This window comes from Geotrypetes seraphini, chromosome 4, assembly GCF_902459505.1.
Source record: "Geotrypetes seraphini chromosome 4, aGeoSer1.1, whole genome shotgun sequence".
In the NCBI taxonomy this organism is placed as follows: domain Eukaryota; kingdom Metazoa; phylum Chordata; class Amphibia; order Gymnophiona; family Dermophiidae; genus Geotrypetes; species Geotrypetes seraphini.
The window spans coordinates 234,834,093-234,856,893 of record NC_047087.1 but is presented as its reverse complement, the minus strand read 5'-3'; the positions used below and the strand labels follow the sequence as shown (position 1 = coordinate 234,856,893).

Sequence of the window (22,801 nt, the reverse complement as noted above, 5' to 3'; positions counted from 1 at the left end):
GTTCTTCTCGTCGGTTTTCACGAGAGAAGACACATCTAATATACCGGACTCGGAGGAGCTCATGAGTGGGGAACAGGCTGAAAAATTAGAACACATAGAGGTAAGTAAGGAGGATGTCCTCAGGCAGATAGACAGGTTAAAATGCGGCAAATCGCCGGGCCCGGACGGGATCCACCCAAGGGTTCTGAAAGAACTAGGACAAGAAATAGTGGGCACAATCCAGCATGTTTGCAACCTATCCTTGAAAACTGGAGAGGTACCAGAGGACTGGAAATTGGCGAATGTCACACCTATCTTCAAGAAGGGATCGAGGGGTGACCCCGGGAACTACAGGCCGGTGAGCCTGACTTCAATTATAGGGAAGATGGTGGAAGCTATGATCAAGGACGGTATTTGCGAGCACATCGAGAGATATGGCCTACTGAGAACAAGCCAGCATGGATTCTGTAAGGGAAGGTCATGCTTAACGAACCTTCTGTACTTCTTTGAGGGAATAAGCAGTCGGGTGGACAATGGGGAACCTATAGACATCATTTACCTTGATTTTCAAAAGGCTTTCGACAAGGTGCCACATGAAAGGCTGCTTAGGAAGCTGTGGAACCACGGGGTGGGAGGGGATGTGCACAGATGGATCGAGAACTGGTTGTCGGGTAGACTGCAGAGGGTCGGAGTAAAGGGACCATACTCTGACTGGCGGGGAGTCACGAGCGGTGTGCCACAAGGATCGGTGCTGGGGCCGTTACTTTTCAACATATTTATCAATGACCTGGAAAAGGAGGCAAAGTGCGAGGTTATAAAATTTGCAGACGATACCAAACTGTGCGGCAGAGTTAGGTCTAGGGAGGAGTGTGAGGACCTGCAAAGGGACCTGGACAAGCTGGAAGACTGGGCAAACAAATGGCAAATGCGCTTTAACGTGGAAAAATGCAAGGTCATGCATATAGGGAAAAAGAACCCGTTGTTCAACTACAAATTGGGAGGGGCATTGTTGGGAGACAGCAGTCTTGAGAGAGACTTGGGTGTGCTGGTGGATGCATCACTGAAGCCATCTGCACAGTGCGCAGCAGCCTCGAAAAAAGCCAACAGGATGCTGGGCATCATAAAGAGGGGCATAACAACCAGGACGCGGGAAGTCATCATGCCATTGTATCGAGCGATGGTGCGTCCGCATCTGGAATACTGCGTTCAATATTGGTCGCCGTACCTCAAGAAGGACATGGCGGTACTTGAGAGAGTCCAAAGGAGAGCAACAAAACTGGTAAGAGGGCTGGAACACTGCCCGTACGCCGAGAGGTTGGATAGGCTGGGGCTCTTCTCTCTGGAAAAGAGGAGGCTCAGGGGAGATATGATAGAGACCTTCAAGATCATGAGGGGCATAGAGAGGGTGGATAGGGACAGATTCTTCAGGCTGAAAGGGTCAACAGGCACGAGGGGGCATTCGGAAAAACTGAAGGGAGATAGGTTCAGAACAAATGCAAGGAAGTTTTTTTTCACACAAAGGGTCGTGGACACTTGGAATGCGCTACCGGAGGAAGTGATCAGGCAGAGTACAGTACAAGGATTCAAACAGGGATTGGACGGATTCCTGAGGGATTGGGGGATCGTGGGATACTGAGAGAGGTGCTGGGATGTAACACAGGTATAGAAAGCTAACTAGGTAATAAGTATAGAAATCCAACCAGGTCGTGCATGTGCAAGACCGGAGGGTTAGGACTTCGATGGGAAGATAGGACTCAATGGGAAACCAAGGTGGCAAGGGGGCCCCTTCTGGTGACTCAGACAGGCCGTGACCTGTTCGGGCCGCCGCGGGAGCGGACTGCTGGGCAGGATGGACCTATGGTCTGACCCGGCGGAGGCACTGCTTATGTTCTTATGTTATGTTTTTCTTCCCAACTACCCTGTCCTATGCCACTTCCAGAAATTGTATGCCTCCCCCTTCCATCTTTCCCTTCACCCCCATTGGTCTGGCATCCATCATCTTCCATTCCCTCCTCCAATGATCTGGCATCTCTCTCCTGTCCTCTTCTTCCCTTCCCCACACCCACACCCCCATGGTCTAGTATTTCACTCTCCTCTCTCTTCCCCCACTTCCATCAGCATCTGCCCCCTTTCTTTCCCTCCAGCCTAAATCCATCCAGTATCCTTTCCCCCCTTGTTTTCCCCCTTTCCTTGCACACCAATTCCATCAACATTAGCCCCTTTCTTCCCCTACAACCTAAATCCATCCAGTATCCATCCCCCTTATGTCTCCCCCTTTTCCCTACACACCAATTCCATCAGCATATGCCCCCTTTCTCTCCCTCCACCACCCTTTCCACACAGCAATGGCAATGCGCCCCCCCCCCTACGGCATCGGGCCCCCACCCGGCATTGATGATGACAACAACAATGCCCCCAGCATCCACAGAAACCAATGCAGCCAACTGCCGGATTCAACGGCCACCCTCTTCCCTCCCTGCACGGCAACGGGCCCCCCACCCAACGACGACAACAATGCCACCCCCCCCCCAGCAATGGGTACGGTGATGACAACAATGCCGGCCCTCCCCCCGGCATCGACAGACGGCAATGCAGCCAACACAGCTCAAAGGTCTCACGATGACTGCTTCTGCCGAAAGAAGTAAATGATGTCGGAAGGGGATGGACCGGCAGATGCAGTCATCGCGGTACCTTCTTGGAGCTTCATTGACTGCATTGCCATAGGGGGAGGGCAATGTAGGGGGAGGCCGATGTTGTCATTAGGTGGGGGCCAATTGCCATGCAGGGAGGGAAGAGGGGGGGCCCATTGCCGTCTGAAAAAAAATGGCATGGTAAGTCGTCCTTCAGCGGGCCCCCCTGACTATTTCGGGCCCTAGGCACGTGCCTAGTTGGCCTATTGGGTAATCCGGCCCTGACTACAGTGACCTTCACATAAATGGTTCCAGGTACACATGTCACCATAACCCCCTTACATTGTGTGATGATACCTCCAAAACTCACCCAAAACCTATTGAACCCAACTGTATACCACAATAGCCCTTACACCTGCAGCTGTCACCTATATGTTGGTGCAGAAGGTTTTGGGTGGGTTTTGGTGGGCCCACACTTTCCACAACTATACTAGTTAGTTGTTTTGTGGCTCTTAAACTCTGGAATGATCTCCCGATTGATATTCACGCTGAGTTATCATTTTTAAGATTAAATCCTTAAAAAAACCTGTTTCTTTCAACATGCCTTTGGGAAGTGGCAGAGTCAGAGGTTAGGTAACTATGGGTTGGACAAGACTAAGCAATATCAAAACTGAGAGCCGGGGTGTTCTTAGTGACAGCCACAGCTCACAGCAACCATATCATCATATTGTTTGAGTACTACATTCTCCTCCTCATCAAAATATAGCAGGTTGATTGAATGCAGTTTATTTGGCACACAGCAGGGTGTGCTTATATCTTTGGATAGCTTTAATGCATTAACAATAGACTGGACAGTAGCATGGTTAGTGGCTCCTAGACCTTGCCCCAAAGGAAAGAGACAAGCACCTTTGCAATAATAGGCATTGTATCTTTTAGGAGAAATTATCCACCCTGTCCAACCAATCTCCTCAAAATCAACATAAAGTGGGCTCCTCTTGCATGGCATCATTTGACCTTGAACATAGACTGGTACACCACGAATTGTCCTGCTTTTGTTAATTCCTATGACTGATGGAACAGTGTTTTCATCCAGCAATAGGAAAGAAGGATCTTCATCAGGAGATGCCCGAATCTCTAAAAATGAAATAGAGAGAATCAAGTTGATTTTCAAGGTCAATGTGTGGTGCAGTGGTTAGAACGATGAAAACAAAAACAAAAACTGTGGTTAGAACTACAGCCTTAGCACCCTGAAGTTGTGGGTTCAAATCCCTCACTGCTCCTTCTGACCCTGGGCAAGTCACTTAATCCCCTTGTTGCCCCAGGTACACTAGATAGAGTTTGAGCCCACCGGGACAGATAGGGAAATATGATAAAGTACCTGAATGTAAACCACGTGAGGATATAAGTGGCATATAAATGATTAAATAAAATAAATGAGGAATATAGCATAATGTTAACATAAATAAAGACCATTGGTCAATGGTTGTTACTTGTTGAACTACAGAAGCTTTGATACCCAGATCACTGTTAACTTTTTCTCTCTTTTTCTGTCAAGACTCCTTTGCCTTCTACTGCATTCTTTATATTGGAAGATCCTGAAGAAGAAAATTGTGAAGGGAATCTGAAGAGAAATGGATTAGCTTAAAAAGCTTTGCTCAAAAAACCAAAAACAAACTATGAGTTAAAATAATGTTAATGACTCATAAAAAGAATTTGTTTTAAAAAAAATCTAGCCCAATATTTAAAGAATTTAAGCTTCTAACTTTGGGGACCTTTTACTAAGGGCTCCTTTTACAAAGGTGCATTAGGGCCTTAATGCGCGGAATAGCGTGTGCTAAATTGACCTGGCATTAGTTCTAGAAGCGTAGCGCGGGTTTAGCGCGTGCTAATATCCTGCATGCGCTAAAAACGCTAGCGCACCTTAGTAAAAGGAGCCCTAAGCTGTGTAAAAAGTAGCCAGCACTGTTTTTAGAGCACCGGTTTCCCCCTCACATTGAGGCCACTTGTAGGGGCAGCAGGTCCAGGACAAATGTCAGGAAGTTCTGTTTCGCACAGAGAGTGGTGGACGCTTGGAATGCGCTCCCGGAGGAGGTTGTGACGGAGACTACCGTTCTGGGTTTCAAGCGCAAGTTGGATGCACACCTTCTTGCAAATCACATCGAGGGATACGGGAAATCAGGGTCTCCAACAAGGAGCACCTAGTTTGGCCTCTGCGTGTGCGGGTCGCCGGACTAGATGGACTGATCCGGTGAAGGCGCTTCTTATGTTCTTATATAATGGCTGCATTTCCCATATATCTTATTAATGGCCACAGGCTAATTTCCAAATTGTATGGTGAGACGCTAACCATGCGTTAATCTGTTAACATGTGGTGACACAGCTGCACTAACTAGTTAGCACAAGGCGCACCTGCTCTCCACTAGAGAATGACACGGGGGCAAATTTTCCCCATCCCTGCGGGATCTCTCTGTCCCTGTCCCATTCCTGCAATCTCTGCCTCATCAGCACAAGCCTCGAACACATTAAAATCAGGTGTTTGAGGCTTGTGCAGTTTTGCAGAGCACGTAAGAATGGGACAGGGACAGGGATAGAACTCACAACGATGGGGCGGGGATACTGATATCTTGCGGGGACAGATTTGTGACACTCCCCACACTAAAAAATAAAACCTACTGATTCTAAAACTACTGCGAGATGCCTGAGCGTGCCCTGCAGTAGTGGAATTTATCCTGCAGCAAACAAGCATTAATGTTTACTGCAGCTTAGTAAAAGGGCACCTTTGAGTGTTATGCTCTTAAATTGGCCTCTTTGAAGATTTCTTTCTTTCTTTATATTTTATTTTTTAAAATTTCTATTCAATCTTGTTCCTAGGTGGTTTACAGTATATCCACATACATAATACCTAAAAACAGTGCAAAAGCGAGACAAATCATCAAAATTTAAATTCATAATAATTTCTCGAACAGGCCAAGTCAGACCCTATAAAAAAAGCATTAATAAACAATTGTGTTTTGAGGAGCTTTCTTTAAAGCTCCTCTATCAGCACATTTTCTCAATTGCCCTACCAGCGAATTCCATAATTTCACCCCAGCACAACAAAAGGTCATTGCACAAGTTTCAACATATTTCAGATTAACATTGGCCTTTAACAAAGCAGAATTTTCAGAACACCACCAATCTTTTAGGGTGCTAAGTAGAAGTGCTGAATGCTTAAATGTATACTCAAATTTCACAACACTTCAAAATTTTTAAAACATAAACAGTGAGTAGCAACAGGACTAGGGGCTCCTTTTACTAAACTGCGCTGCCCGGCAATCCCCCCCCCCTCCCGGCAACAATCCGGGCAGGAGGGAGCCCAAGCCCTCCTGCCCAGCAATCCTCCCTACCCACAACAACGATCCGGGCAGGAGGAAGTTCAACCCTTCCTGCCCTGTGACACCCCCCCCCCACAACGATCCAGGCAGGAGGGAGCCCAAGCCCTCATGCCCAGGCGACCCCCTCCTTACACGATCAGGCAGGAGGGAGCCCAAGTCCTCCTGCCCCAGCGACCCCCCCCCCCTACAAGAACAGGCAGGATGGAGCCCAACCCCTCCTGACCAGGTGACCCCCTTACCCCCACCCTCACTAAGATCAGGGCAAGAGGGATCCCAGGCCCTCCTGGCCCAATGCAGCCCCCCCATGACTGCTGAAAACCTCCCCCCGCCCATCGACCCGCGAGACCCCACTGTCGACCCTGCGACACCCTCCACAACCCCCGACACCCCCCTCTGTACCTGAAAAAAGTTGGACGGACGGACGGGTCCCAAGCCTGTCCGTCCGGCAAGTCCGCCATCCTCAGAATGGCGGGCCTTAGGGCCTGATTGGCACAGGCGCCTCAAACCCCCTGAGGCGCCTGGGCCAACCGGAATTGGCTCAGTAGCCTTAGGCCCCTCCAGTGGGCAGGGCCTTAGGCACATGGGCCTAATGGAAAACATATGGCACTCCATGGCCCCAACTTGAAATAACAGTCACTGATCACAGCAGCTCAGCAGAAGAACATCATTTCCATGGACATTTTGCAACCTGCCCTGAATGCATGTCTGGAAATAACGTGAGCAATAGGTCGATATTAAGAATTAAGCTATGGATTAATTGCATTAGCCTGAAAGTATAACTAGAAATTATAAAAATGTACTTTTTTGTTAAAACTGTATGGAACATCTGATTATGCTATCTGATTCCTATGTGGAATTTAGTAGACATTTAAAGACATATTTGTTCCTGAAACATTTAGGCAACTAATTGGTATGGAATGAACTCTGGCGTTCATTAAACTTAGTGAGCACAAATTCAAAACAAAACTGTATTCCAACTGCAGAGGAGTAAGCAAAATTTTTTAATAGTAAAATTACACTCATTAGAGATACATTTTCGGTTGTAAACCCTGACAACTTCCTTTTAAGCCCCAATAGGCCGACGGTAATTCCAATGGATTATTTTTGGAACACCTTTGATCCTGTCTCAGAAACTTATGTTTCAAAATTATGTGAAAAGTTGAAAAAAATGCAGTTGTAAATTGGATCCATTTCTTTCTTATCTTTTCGGAGATACTCTTTTACAACTATTACGGTATATGGCTGACTTCATTATTAAATCATTTTCTTGAAAATGGTTACTTTTCATTGAGTAAGGGGAACATAACTTTGACCGTTATTGAAAAGCACCAATCTGGACCCTACAGTTCCCTCTCATTATCGTCCAATCGCAAGTATACCCCTTTTGACAAAAATGATGGAGTCAACTCTTTCTAGCCAACTTTCCAACTACTTGGATAAATTTTCTATTTTGTTACCATTTCAACATGGGCTTAGACCAAACTTTAGTACGGAGACTCTCCTGTTATCGTTAATCTCAAAGATTCAAAATTTACAGATATAAAATAAATGTGTGGTATTGTTGCAATTTGATCTGTCAGCTACGTTTGATGTCGTTCATTATGACATCCTGATTCGTATGTTATCAGATGTTGGTTTAAACAAAGTTATACTGAATTGGTTTAATAAATTCCTCATTGCAATCTTATAAGGTATATTTGGAGGGTGAGACTTCCTCCACTTGGAAATCCAGCTGTGGGGTACCACAGGGGCTCTCCGCTGTCGCCAATCTTGTTTAATGTATATATGACTTCTCTGAAAAATTTTTGCTTTTCATCAGCAGAGACTATATATATATATACCTATGCAGACGATATTTTCATTTTATTAGAAGTTGATCCTGATCTTAACAACCTGGTCCCTATACTTTTGGTGGGTGAATGTGTGCACTACGTACAGATATTAACATATTAACACAGAGTGTAATGGATTTACTGAGGTTTTTAATAAAGTTTGGAGCCCACTGACTAAATTTGTAAAAATATAATATTGTATATTTACTATATCTCTCCTTTGGTTCATTTATTTTTACACATCCAGGGAGGTGGGGGATTGGAAGGGAGGGAGTAAAATATTGATAGCGACATTTGGGTAACTTTATTTTTCATTTGTATTATATATTAGGATATATTATGCTATTATTATATGTAAGAAACTGAAATTATTGAATGATATACATGTTACCTGTACAGATATTAGTGTAATGTATGTAATACCTACTGTTCTTTCATTTGTATGACACTGTTTTTAATTAAAAGTCAATAAAGAATAATAAAAAAAAAAACACCTGGTCCCTAGTATAGACTGTTGCATTTCTAAACTTCAACTGTGGGCTTTGTCTATTCAAATGAAACTGAACGCTGCCAAAACCAAATTGCTTTGGATTGGGCCAAAATTAGAAAATCTCCCTTCCTCTGTTACATTAAAAACAGGTATCACATTACATATAGATTTTTCATCTACAGTCCTGGGTGTCATCTTGGGCTCATCACTTACATTTCATGAACAGATAAATTCCTTGACAAAAAAGTGGTTTTTTAGTTTGCACATGTTGAGGAAGGTCAGATCACTATTCCATCAAGAACATTTCTCAGTATTGGTCCAATCCACTGTGCTTTCTCAGCTAGATTATTGTAACTCAGTTTATCTGGGCATTAAGCAGAGCAGTCTAAAACGACTTCAGTTAATACAGAATACTGCAGCTAAGCTCATTTTTGGGGAAAAAAAGTATGATCATGTTTCCCCTTTGTTGATAAAGCTTCACTGGCTCCCAGTTCACTTTAGGATCCAGTTTAAATGCGCATGCATAATCTTCAAGCTTCTCTATGGAATATTTGATCCTTTTGTCCCCTTATGTTGGAATACCCTTAGACTTTACCATTTGAGAAACACACAAAGATATAAGTTAGCCTTCCCTTTCTTTAAGGGAATTAAATCTGCTTCAAGTTTGTAGAGATCTGGAATGAACTTCCTGATTCCATTAGACTTTTAGGACAGCTGCAATTATTTCGTAAATTCCTGAAAACTTTGTTGTTCTCACAATTTTTAAATGGTTTAACTATACAGCCTCAACGAAATGATAATATTATAGTTACTTTTCTTATGCTTTTCTTATGTACTTTAGTTAGTTCTTCCTTCTCTTATGTTTTCTGCTATGTACTCTAGTCTTAATTATATGTGAACCGAGTCGAGCTCCATTGGGAGATGACCCGGTATATAAACCAAAGATTAGACTAGAACTACCTAGATCATTATAGTATTATTTCTAATTTCATCTCTTAATTGTAATCTTTTTAATTTTTTGTAAACCACATAGAACTTTACGGCTCTGCGGTATATAAATTGATTATTATTATTATTGATTTGTAATTTTAAATGTGATTTCATGATCAGCAGTCAAAAATCTGTAAGATACACCCGAAAGTGTTGAAGAAGCAAAACATTTGTTGTTCAATTACTTTCCCCCTAGAAAACAGGGATGTTTTAGTACTCCTTACTCATTGGAAAAAAATGTTAACCTAGCTAAATTTTGATTCATTTAGCTTTAAGAGTTACATTAAAAAGACTTGAGATCTCTATTGATGACACATTTATTTAGCAAAATATGTTTGATTAACTGTACAGACAACAAATGGAAGGTGGGCATTGTGAAATAAAAGATGCTACAGCATACAGAGAAAGAGGTAATGTCAGCAAAAACATTCATGCAAGGTGGAAAGTTAATAAGCTTTGGTAAAATATTCTTCTTTTTTTTTTTTTTTTTACTGCAGGAGTCACTAACCTGTGGTAACTCAATACTGCAGGCTAGTGACTTCTGTGCTAAATGAATAACACAACTTGCAATTAGGACTGCAATCTGCGTTATTCAGTTCCCTGGGGGTATGAGGCTGTTAACATGTGACCTAGTGCTCCCAGAGAGACTTCTTAAAAGAGCTAGAGCTTTTCAAAATGAACAGCGCTCCCTCCCTCCTCCCTTTTAGAGACCCCCCCTCAATGACACTACAGCTAGGGGCTGCTGGTTCCATTTTAAACCAGTGCCAGCAGGGATAGGAGCAACTGGAAATTAATCTTGCTTCAAACACCCTAGCCAACCAGGGATTGATAGAGGTAGGTCTTAAGGAGGCCTACAGTGGAATGGGGGATCTTCATGAGGAGGGTCAGGAGCATTGTTCATTTTGTAAAGCCTAGCTCTTTAAGATTGTGCCTGGGTGCATCAGACCACATATTAGCATCCGATGCACTCAGGCAGCAAACAGTAATGCGGCTTAAAGTGTTAATGCAAGCTGTTTTTTATTCTATTTGCATAATAATAATAACAGTTTATATACCGCAGGACCGTGAAGTTCTATGCGGTTTACAATGATTAAAAATGCTACAAATTGAGTAGAACTAACAAAATTAGAGATTAGTGACTAACAATTCTAGAGAACAATTATTGTGGGAGATTGTGCAGTTCAGCTACCTAAGTACTTCAGGAACAGATATGTTTTTAGGTGTTTCCTAAATTCCCCATAGTTATTAGCATACATAAGTAATTGTTCCAGATCTTTTACCCATAATGCAGCTTGATAAGAGAAAAGATGTTGATGATGTTTTTTTAAATTTACATACTCTAACCCAGGGATCTCAAAGTCCCTCCTTGAGGGCCGCAATCCAGTCGGGTTTTCAGGATTTCCTCAATGAATATGCATGAGATCTATGTGCATTCACTGCTTTCAATGCATATCCATTGGGGAAATCCTGAAAATCCGACTGGATTGCGGCCCTGAAGGAGGGACTTTGAGATCCCTGCTCTAACCGGTGGTGAGCCAAACTTCAGGTGTGAGCTTCTCTTATGTCTATTGGTTGAGAAAGAGAAAAAGTCAATATTTGGGTGCTAAACCGGACAGTACCTTGAAGCAAAAACAGCCAAATTTAAACTTTGCAAGTGTTAATAATGAGGTGTTTTTCATGTATTTGCATGGTTTGTATCTCATCATTATGCAGCTTATGGCGATTTCACTAAAATGTCATTTAACACAAGTGCAGACAAGCAGGCAAGAGGACTCAACCTGAGGTTGCCCTTATAGCATTCTGCCACATATTCCACCCCATCAGTTGCATTCTGCAGATTGTTTGGATTTATATATTTCAACAATTAAGGAACTGAGATTGAAGGTGTCTAGGAACAGTATATTTTCATGTATGTTTATGTTTATTAAAAACTTTATATACTGCATAACAGCCAAAAAAGGATCCAAGCGGTTTACAAGATATCAATTAAGAAAAGAACTCCATTCAAGAATAGAATAGAAAAGAATTAAAAGAGGATTTTTTTTCCCTAAAATTCTATGACAATCAAAATTTCAATAGTAAAATTAGCATCCATCAGCAGAAAAATTTGCAGAATTTAAAAAAAAATTATTGGAAAGACACCTTTTTTGCAAAATGAAGCATGGAACCTGAATTTTGAACTTTGAATTGAGTGAGGTGGCACTGGTCGCTTATTGGGTTATTTTATTGTTTGTGATTGCTTCTGCATATGTGTTGCTATGATGGATTTTGTATGTATTATATTGTGACCCGCTTTGGGAAAGGTGGGATACAAATAAACTATAGCCAGATCCATTTATTCATTTGTGACTCGCATTGGAAACATAGAAACATAGAAATAGATGGCAGATGGCCCATCTAGTCTGCCCACCCCAATGACCCTCCCCTACCTTTCTCTGTGAATAGATCCCACGTGTCTATCCCATTTGGCCTTAAAATCAGGCACGTTGCTGGCCTCAATAACCTGAAGTGGAAGACTATTCCAGCGATCAACCACCCTTTCAGTGAAAAAGAATTTCCTGGTGTCCCCGTGCAGTTTCCCGCCCCTGATTTTCCACGGATGCCCCCTTGTTGCCGCGGGACCCTTGAAAAAAGAAGATATCTTCTTCCACCTCGATGCAGCCCGTGAGATACTTGAATGCTCCGTCACTAGACACATTTAGGTCAGAAGCTGAAGGAGGTGACTTAGACCAACCTTTGGGCCTAAAATCCTTAGCCTAGAGGCATGCTTCCTGCTGCTGCAGCCATGCACAACTAGCTCCCCCCATTTGTATCATAGGCCTGGCATCCCAGGAAGGAAAAACAGGGGTGGAGGAGAGCAGCAATACTTTGGAACTCCAGAGAGCACTGTGGAGACATCTTGTGGAGCAACAGCATTTCCATCCCCCAAATTGAAGGACTGAAGATGGGAAGTCTTCTGGAACCCAAGGGAGTGACATTTAAGGGCTTACCAACCCCAGAAAAGATAAGTTTAAATCTGCTTTTAACTTAACTTTAATAAATAAACCTACTGAGATGACATTATAATCTATTTGGGTGCCTTTGTTTCTTCTTTGCATATTGGGTCCTCTTATACTGTGGACTTGCACTGATTTAGCATAATTTGATTTAATTGCCGCTCCCTCTCTCTGACTCTGCAAGAGATGTGGGAAGCAGTAATTACTTTACTAATCTCAGATTTACTGTATAAGGTTATTTTCCTTGGTTTAAAATTCTAAATTCAATAAATATAAAAATTAAAAATTCTGGACATGAAGCAATCAATTCCATCACAGTTCATCACGTAAAATTCTCCACTACTTCAAATAAAATTATTGTAACATATTTCTTATACAAAATATAATACATAATTTTAAGCATACAAGAGTGGTTTGAAAAGTTTGGTAAGAAAGCTATACACTTAGTCCAGCAAGTTTCCAGTTTTTTCATATTGTAGGAAAAATAGCTTACATAAAAACTGGAAACTTGCTTTAATTTTTTTATTTTACTAAACTTTTCAAACCATCCTCATGTAAAAGGCATGTATATATTTCTGCTTATATCCTTCTAATCATAATCAAAAACCTATGATTAGCTATTCCTGGAGTCAAAGACTTGTAATAAGAGGAATGAGAAGCAAAATGTAAAAATTCTGTTCTACTTCAGTAAATAAATATAAGTGAAAAATTTTGTTAGGTAGACTGCCAAAAATATTACAGGCCTGATATCCAACTGGCAACAATCAATATTTACTGAATGCCACCGGTGCTAAACCCAGAAATTCAATACTGGGTCACAACCATGCACTGGTATTAAATTTCTGGGTTTGCAGAGCCAGCTAACACATAACCGGTTAAGTGTGATATTCAGCACTTAACTAGTTATAGGTTACCACAATAAAGGGCCCGTTATACAAAGCTGTGGTAGCAATTCTCATGAGGCAAATGCAATGGCCAATCAGGGACTTCCTTAGACTCTTCCCCAAGGAAGTCCCTGATTGGCTGAGGTGCCCCAGCCCCTCCAAAGGGAGGAGCCTCAGGCACCTCAGCCAATCAGAACTTTTGGCCTCTCCCCGTGCATGAGAGTTTACTCCTGCTCCCGAAGATTTTGGAGCAGCATAGGAGCAGGAGGAGGGTCCGGGCACCCCTTCTGTTCCCAAAGATGTTGGGGGGCCTTGCCCAAAGAGCAGGAGGGACCGGGCACCCCTCCTGCTCCCAACTATTTTACAGGTACTGGGGTGGGTGGGCCGGGCCTGACCGCCAGGCCTGACCAGGATCAGGCGCGACTGAGCACCCCTCCTGCTCACAACTTTTTACAGCCGGGGTGGGTCATGCCGGTCGGCGGGGGGGGGGGGGGGAGACGGGAGGGTGAGGGCCTTGTCGGTTGGAGGAGGCAAGGGGGGCCGAGGGCCATGCTGCATGCAGCATTAAAAAAAACCAAAATATGATGGCAGGAGGGAGTTGGTATCCCTTCTGCTTTTTTCTCCATGGGGAAGGGGGGGCACAGTAGAGCAGGGCAGGCAGGAAAGATCGGGGTTTGGGGGTGGGTCTGGCAGATCTCTCTTGCCTGCTCCCGGATTCTCTTGCTCTCTGCCGCCGTTCTCCACAGTGCAGGCCCGCTTTAAAACCACAGGCTTGCACTGCAGGAAACGGCGGCAGAGAGCAGGAGAATTCAGGAGCAGGCAAGAGAGATCTGGGCTGGGCTGAGCCCTGACAGCAGTGACAGGAGGCTGCTTCTCCTGTCACTACTGTCAGGGTGTGCGCATGAGCGAGGATCGCTCTGGCCATGGGTAGGGGGCGTGCTAACGATTGTCCCCATTTGCATGCAGGCCTTTACTGAATCAGTCAGCCGGCATCAATAGGAAACGGATCGTGCACGGTTTGGAGGTTTAGTGAATCCTGCCCTTTGTTAGGTGTGTCGGATCAAAGAAAATATATTTATCTGAACCATAATGACCAATACATTTACAAGGGAACCTAAGAAAAAATTTTCCTCCCTCTGATATTACTCCAGATTTTAGTAACAAGAACTGCCTTCTCCGTTTTCGAGTCTCTTTGGTAACATCTGGAAAGATCTGTACTTTCTGACCCAGAAACTCTTTGGTTCTATTTTTAAAGAACATCTTCATTATCCAGTTCATAAGGACTAGATTTTATACAGCCCTAGATATGCAATTGACGTGGCCCATTAAGGCCCCCATTTTTTTAAGCTGCAATAGAGCATTTTAGCACAGGCTGGCGAGGTAAATGCTCTGACGCTCATAGGAATTGAATAAGCATTGGAGCAATTACCTCACCAGTCCACACTATAATGCTCTACCGCAGCTTGATAAAAGGGGGCCTAAGTTCTGAATATCAGCACTTAACAAGTCAAGTGCTGACTCTGCCTCTTGAATGCCTCCAAATAACTAATTTTGAGTTTGGCGCTAACCAGTTATTTTCACCTCAAGCCCTCCTTCAAAGACATCAAGGAGAAAAGCACCAGGGCAAGAATTAAAACTAGAAAAGGACACCGGAACATTCAAGAAACGGATAAAGACTATCCTTTTTTCAGACTACTTCACCCTGAAACCGTGAACCAACATGGGAGGAAGCTACATAAGAGGAAAATATAATATAATACCTTTTCTAGAGCGAATTTAGGATGCATATACCGTATTTTCACGCATATAACGCGCGCGTTATACGCGTTTTTACCTACCGCGCATACCCCTCGCGCGTTATATGCGTGAGCGCGGTATACCAAAGTTTTAAAACATAGTTCCCACCCCGCCCGACGCCCGATTCACCCCCCCAGCAGGACCGCTCGCACCCCCACCCCGAACGACCGCTCGCACGCGCTCCCATCCGCACCCGCATCCACGATCGGAGCAAGAGGGAGCCCAAGCCCTCTTGCCCGGCCGACTCCCCGACGTCCGATACATCCCCCCCCCCCCCGGCAGGACCACTCGCACCCCCACCCCGAACGACCGCTCGCACGCGCTCCCACCCACACCCGCATCCACGATCGGAGCAAGAGGGAGCCCAAGCCCTCTTGCCCGGCCGACTCCCCGACGTCCGATACATCCCCCCCCCCCCGGCAGGACCACTCGCACCCCCACCCCGAACGACCGCCGACTTCCCGACAATATCGGGCCAGAAGGGAGCCCAAACCCTCCTGGCCACGGCGACCCCCTAACCCCACACCGCACTACATTACGGGCAGGAGGGATCCCAGGCCCTCCTGCCCTCGACGCAAACCCCCCTCCCCCCCAAGAACCTCCGACCGCCTCCCAGCCGACCCGCGATCCCCCTGGCGACCCCCACGACCCCCCCACCCCCCTTCCCCGTACCTTTGGTAGTTGGGCCAGAAGGGAGCCCAAACCCTCCTGGCCACGGCGACCCCCTAACCCCACCCCGCACTACATTACGGGCAGGAGGGATCCCAGGCCCTCCTGCCCTCGACGCAAACCCCCCTCCCCCCCAAGAACCTCCGACCGCCCCCCAGCCGACCCGCGATCCCCCTGGCGACCCCCACGACCCCCCCACCCCCCTTCCCCGTACCTTTAGTAGTTGGCCGGACAGACGGGAGCCAAACCCGCCTGTCCGGCAGGCAGCCAACGAAGGAATGAGGCCGGATTGGCCCATCCATCCTAAAGCTCCGCCTACTGGTGGGGCCTAAGGCGCGTGGGCCAATCAGAATAGGCCCTGGAGCCTTAGGTCCCACCTGGGGGCGCGGCCTGAGGCACATGGGCCCAACCCGACCATGTGCCTCAGGCCGCGCCCCCAGGTGGGACCTAAGGCTCCAGGGCCTATTCTGATTGGCCCACGCGCCTTAGGCCCCACCAGTAGGCGGAGCTTTAGGATGGATGGGCCAATCCGGCCTCATTCCTTCGTTGGCTGCCTGCCGGACAGGCGGGTTTGGCTCCCGTCTGTCCGGCCAACTACTAAAGGTACGGGGAAGGGGGTGGGGGGGTCGTGGGGGTCGCCAGGGGGATCGCGGGTCGGCTGGGGGGCGGTCGGAGGTTCTTGGGGGGGAGGGGGGTTTGCGTCGAGGGCAGGAGGGCCTGGGATCCCTCCTGCCCGTAATGTAGTGCGGGGTGGGGTTAGGGGGTCGCCGTGGCCAGGAGGGTTTGGGCTCCCTTCTGGCCCAACTACCAAAGGTACGGGGAAGGGGGGGGGGGGGGGTCGTGGGGGTCGCCAGGGGGATCGCGGGTCGGCTGGGAGGCGGTCGGAGGTTCTTGGGGGGGAGGGGGGTTTGCGTCGAGGGCAGGAGGGCCTGGGATCCCTCCTGCCCGTAATGTAGTGCGGTGTGGGGTTAGGGGGTCGCCGTGGCCAGGAGGGTTTGGGCTCCCTTCTGGCCCGATATTGTCGGGAAGTCGGCGGTGTTGTCGGGAAGTCGGGAAGTCGGCGGTGTAAGGGGGGTGGGGGGGTCGTGGGGGTCGCCAGGGGGATCGCGGGTCGGCTGGGAGGCGGTCGGAGGTTCTTGGGGGGGAGGGGGGTTTGCGTCGAGGGCAGGAGGGCCTGGGATCCCTCCTGCCCGTAATGTAGTGCGGGGTGGGGTTAGGGGGTCGCCGTGGCCAGGAGGATTTGGGCTCCCTCCTGGCCCGATATTGTTGGGGAGTCGGCTGTCCTTCGGGGGGGGGGAGGGATGTATCGGACGTCGGGGGGGGGGCATCAGGCTTTCAGGATGGGGACAGACCTTCAAGGGGGGACAGTGCACGGAAGTCAGGGGGGGTGAACGGAGAGTCGGGACAGCGCACGGAAAGTCAGGGCGGGCGAAAGGAGCGTCGGGCAGCATGCGCGGTATACCCGTGAGCGCGGTATATCAAAGTTTTTGTGCAAATCATCGTGATTTCTGCGCGCTATATTCGTGTGCGCGTTTTATACGGGTGCGTGTTATTTGCGTGAAAATACGGTAAATACATTTATTTAGTTGAAAGGGTTAACATAGTAGGATGGTGTAAACTTAGTATACTATAAATATACAATAGGCCAGGGGTGTCCAACCTGCGGCCCGAGGGCCACATGCAGCCCAGTGAAGTATTTTGTGCGGCCCCGATCGAGGGCGATGCAGTGTTTTCTTCTGCTGCCCCCAGGTATTTACTGTCTTGCCGGCTCCTTCCTCTGTCTTGCTGCAGCATTTGCATGTTTTTGTGGCCCCAGAAACATTTTTTACGGCCAATGCGGCCCAGCAAAACCAAAAGGTTGGACACCCCTGCAATAGGCAACAATGGCAAGTGCGTAAATACTGTAGACTCAGTCAAAAGACTAACCCCCTCTTTTACAAAGCCGCATGGCAACAACCCCGAAGCCCCTTAAATCTCTATGGGTTTCGGGACCTTTACCGCGTGGCATACGCTAACGTGGCTTCGTAAAAGAGGGGGTAAATGCAAAAGATATGTAAATGCACCATACCACAATTCCTAAATAAACCTAAACCAAAGGGTGCTATACCAAAAACCATCAAAGAAACACTCTGACTCTGTATTATAACATCTGTGCAGAAGCTCAGGTAAACCGCTCTGAATTGACTTACCCAGTCATTAGAAGCTGTATAGAAGCTTTCAATATACCAGCGCTAACCGATTAGCCCCATATAGGCAATTTAACTAATCAGGAGCTGTTTCTAGCCAGTTAAATCATGTTGAATATTGACCCCCTACACTTCTGCTTAGAAAAGAAGGAAACAAAATAAGTTGAGAATGCATCACTAGAAGAGTTAAGAACATAAGAACATAAGCAGTGCCTCTGCCGGGTCAGACCACAGGTCCATCCTGCCCAGCAGTCCGCTCCCGCGGCGGCCCAAACAGGTCAAGACCTGTCTGAATCATCAGAAGGGGCTCCCTTGCCACCTTGGTTTCCCATTTAAGTCCTGCCTTCCTATCGAAGTCCTAGCCCTCCGGTCTTGCACATGCACGACCTGGTTGGTTTATACTCATTACCTGGTTAACTTCCTATACTTGTGTTACATCCCAGCTCCTCCCTCAGTATCCCACGATCCCTTTATCCCTCAGGAATCCATCCAATCCCTGTTTGAATCCTTGTACCGTACTCTGCCTGATCACTTCCTCCGGTAGCGCATTCCAAGTGTCCACGACCCTTTGGGTGAAAAAAAACTTCCTTGCATTTGTTTTGAACCTGTCTCCCTTCAGTTTCTCAGAATGCCCCCTCGTATTTGCTGTCCCCTTCAGTCTGAAGAATCTGTCCCTATCCACCCTCTCTATGCCCCTCAAAATGTTGAGTACCTGCAGAAGAAGCCAGAACATTCTTGAATGAAGCTCGCCTGCCATCATCGGTGAAGAGAACCAGGAAAGATTTCTTATTGTCCAGTTTATCTTGATTGTTAGCAAAACTCATGAAACTGAACTCCAATGAGTTTCCAGATGGTAGAGTTGTAATGATTAGAAATCCATGGTTAGAACCACTATCCTGAGCCCACCTGGAAACCTAGGCACAAATTATTTTCAAATTTCAAAACAACAGTTACATATAATAATTAAATTAAAATACAGTGAGAAAAGATTGTTGTGAATATCTATCCTGTTCAATTAGCTGTCATCAAGCACTCATTTCCTCCCCCCTCATCTAAACCAAACCAGCCATGACCCTGCTACCCCCTCCCCAAAGTACTAGATGAAAAATCGATGCATTCCTTTTATTTGAGTTCTTTAGAGCAAGAAAGCCAGTGGTTTTTTCCACAGTTTGGACATACAGTTAGTTGGGTGGTCATTCTCTGTTGAAAAAAATACTTCACCATTTAACTAATCTCATAGCTAAAGCATGTCCCAATTGGCTGTAAGCCAGGGGTGTCAAAGTCCCTCCTCGAGGGCCGCAATCCAGTCGGGTTTTCAGGATTTCTTCCATGAATATGCATGAGATCTATTAGCATACAATGAAAGCAGTGCATGCAACTAGATCTCATGCATATTCATTGGGGAAATCCTGAAAACCCGACTGGATTGCGGCCCTCGAGGAGCGACTTTGACACCCCTGCTGTAAGCAGAAACAGATAAGTGGCTGATATTAAAAAGGCATTCAGTTAACAGGTGCTACTAACCAGAGTGCCACTGATTATTTCCTCTGATCATTTGGCATTATTCCACAGATTCCATACATGGAACTGAGATTTTGATGCTGAAAATTAAGCATAGATGCAAGATGTGTGCGCAACTTAACTAGGTAATGAGCTATTAACTAGCAATTAATTGATGGTAATAAATTATTGCAGTTAATTGGTAATAATTGGGATCTGCATGCACATCTGCCTATGTGCTATTCTATAACCCTCAGTAACTAAATACCCTAGTGCGCAACTCAGCTCCATTTCCACCCCAATATGCCAGAAGTTGGGCACCAGATTTACATCAGGTTTCAGTTGGCATAAATACTGCTGTCCTCAGAGAACATCTGCTACAGGTAAGTAATTTTGCTTTCTCTGAGGACAAGCAGGCATAATATTCTCACATATGGGATTCTTTAGCTGCTATGTGAAATTCAAGTTGGCATAAATACTGCTGTCCTCAGAGAACATCTGCTACAGGTAAGTAATTTTGCTTTCTCTGAGGATAAGCAGGCATAATATTCTCACATATGGGATTCTTTAGCTGCTATGTGAAATTCAAGTTGGTAATTAATTAAAAATGAGCCAGGAAGAAAAAAGGGGCTGGAGGGCAGAGTTGGCATTCAAATATTAAAAAGATTTTGCAGAACTGCTAGTCCAAACTGGCTATCCCATCTGGAATTGTTCTCCAAACTGTAGTAAATGGTGAAGGTGTGAACAGAAGACCATGTCACTGCTTTGCAAATTTCCTCAATAGAGGCAGAATGAAAATGATCTACTGGGTCAGCTATGGCTCATTCATTATGGGCAGTAACATACCACTGAAGTCCAGCCTGAACATACATGAAGGAGTTACAATTAGCCAGCCAAGCAGAGATGGCATGTTTGATGATGGGAATCCCTAATCTGTTAGGATCAAAAGATACAAAAAGCTGGGCAGATTTCCTTTGAGGTTTGGTACAATTGAAATAAAAAACTAAAGCACGCTTGCAGTTCAAGATATGGAGTGCCACCTCACAAGGATGAGTATGTGGCTTAGGGAGAAGACTGGAAGAACTATAGACTAATTTAGGTGGAATTCTGAGATTGTGTCTGAATTCAAGGAAGAGTGACACAGGCATGTGGGATCTCTTAGGGAGAGGAGGAGATAGTGGATGCAGCAAATGGGCAAATTGGATGGGCCATTTGGTCTTTATCTGCTGTCATGTTTCTGTGTTTATACTTTATGGAAGAATTTCAGATGGGTTTATAGAATTGTCCTGTCATGATAAAATCTGGTGTAAGTTGGACCTGAAGTTTACTCGCTCTTCTGGCAGAAGTGAGTGCAATGAGGAAAATTGCTTTCCAGGAAAAGAACTAGAGTAGAAATGAAGAAGTTCACATGGAGGTTTCATGAGGACAGCAAGGATGACATTAAGGTCCCACACTACTGGAGTTACTTTGATAGGCGGTTTGGTGTGACACAAACTCTTCATGAACCAGATGACTAGAAGATGAACAGATACGGATTTAGGCCAGGATTCTGTATAGGACTCCAGGGAGGGGCATCTCGTACAGAACTGGGCGTACACTAACCCCGATTCTGTAACCGATGTCCATGTTACAGACACCGGTTACAGAATCGGGTTACAGTAGATGCGGCTGCTACACTTCTCATGGCAATGGATCTCCCTGCCATAATAAGTATAGAGGCTACGGCCGCCTGTCCCCCCATCCCCGACAATCGCTGGCAAGAGGGTGCCCAACCCTTCCTGCCGGAGGATGCCCCCAACACCTCCCGATCACCGGCATGAGGATGCCCAACCCCTCCTGACAATGGATGCTCCCTGACACCTCCCAAACGCTGGCAGGAGGGTGCCCAACCCCTCCAGCCAAAGGATGCCCCCGACGGCACTGATTGCCAGCAGGAGGGTTTCCAACCCCTCCTGCCAGAGGATGCCCTCCAACGCCTCCCGATCACTGGCAGGAGGGTGCCCAACCCCTCCTGCCAGAAGGCCGCCCACCCATACGATCGCCGGTTAGCAGCATATGCTATCATCTCAAGCAGGGGTGTTTTAAAATTTCAATGTCAACTCAATGAATAATATGAGTATATGAATCTGTATATCTTATCTATCATGATTTAACAGCAAGACTCCTGAGGCAGGCCCTTTTTGGGCCGAAACGCAATTGTGTCAAGTCTGTCACAAAATAAAAGGGAGTGAGCACCAATTGGTCACCTTCGTTGTTGTTTCTTGCTTTTCACTGGCGTGAAGGCGGTTTCTCCTGTTTGTTTTTCAAAATTAGATTAAAACATATCTAGCAGCTCCCCCAACCAGGGACATGCTTAATGTGCCTTTCTTAATCCTGTCCACCCCTTGTTGCTTTGGTCTATTTGTGTCACTGCATGTTCCAATTTGTCCCCCTCTTGATGCTGTTTTGTTCCTTTCACTGAACGATGGAATATTTTTGTCCAGGTGCTGAAGTGTCCAGATAATGAAATATTCCGGTGATGAAGTGTCCCGGTGATGAAATGTCCTAGTGATGAAGTGTCCCGGTGATGAAGTGTCCAGATGATGAAGTGTCCCAGTGATGAAGTGTCCCAGTGATGAAGTGTCCCAGTGATGAATTCAAAGTGATTTAAGCAGGAAGGAGAAGCTTCTGCCACTTAAATCATGCTGCCAATTCTCAGCAGCACTTAACTTGGCAGTGTCTCTGAATATTAGTACTAACCATAAAATCTGACCATGAGGGGTGTCTGGAGACAGAATTGGTGAAGAAATTGCAGATTTGCAAGTTCCAGCACCCCAACAGTTACATAGCTTCTCAGTTGAGGCCAGGAGCTTGGTCTGTGGTACCCTCGTTCCTTCCTTCCTGCCTTCCCCACAGCAGAAACCAATCTCTTTCTGTGCCCCCAACCCCACTCCAAGCACTGCTGCCTCTCCAGAAGCACCCTGTCCCCACCTGCAGAAAGTCCCTCATGCCTACCATGTTGTCTGGTGGTGTAAAAAACAGTTAGGAAGATGACAAAGGGCAAAGGCTGAAAAAGAAATTACTTCTAGCTCCAGGAAAAAGGGGAAAATTCAGATTCCTCAGAGTATGTTCCTTGTGGTTTCTGTTTTTGCCCCCCCCCCCCCCCAAAAAAAAAAAAAAATTATGCCTTGGATTTCTGCCCTTCTTGCTCAGTTGGTCACCAGTTCTCCAACTGATTCAAGAGCCAATCACACCAGACCTGACCAATTTTTACCCTTCACTTTAATAGAAAACTACAAATTAAATGGAAAAAAAAACCCAAACAAAAACAAATTGGCAAATGAAATAAATTAAAGACCTGAGGGCAAGTGAAATAAAACAACCAAATGAAAATAATTTTCCATGCATATCCTTAGTGCTCACAGTGGCAAAGCCGATGAGAACGAGGAGAGCCGAGGCACAAGAATGATACACTGAGGGTTGGAAAATGTAGTA

General features: G+C 45.9%; 1 protein-coding gene across 1 annotated transcript in view; it reads right to left on the bottom strand.

Moving 5' to 3' along the window:
* Positions 1-3,297: 3,297 nt before the first annotated feature.
* LOC117359747 (bone morphogenetic protein 2-like) overlaps positions 3,298-22,801 on the bottom strand; it is a 29,518-nt gene continuing 10,014 nt past the window's right edge. The window contains exons 5-6 of the mRNA XM_033942965.1: positions 18,540-18,741; positions 3,298-3,743 (exon numbers count right to left, since the gene is read on the bottom strand). Of these exons, the coding sequence (XP_033798856.1) occupies positions 3,298-3,743; positions 18,540-18,741 (648 nt within the window). The remainder of the gene's footprint in view (positions 3,744-18,539; positions 18,742-22,801) is intronic.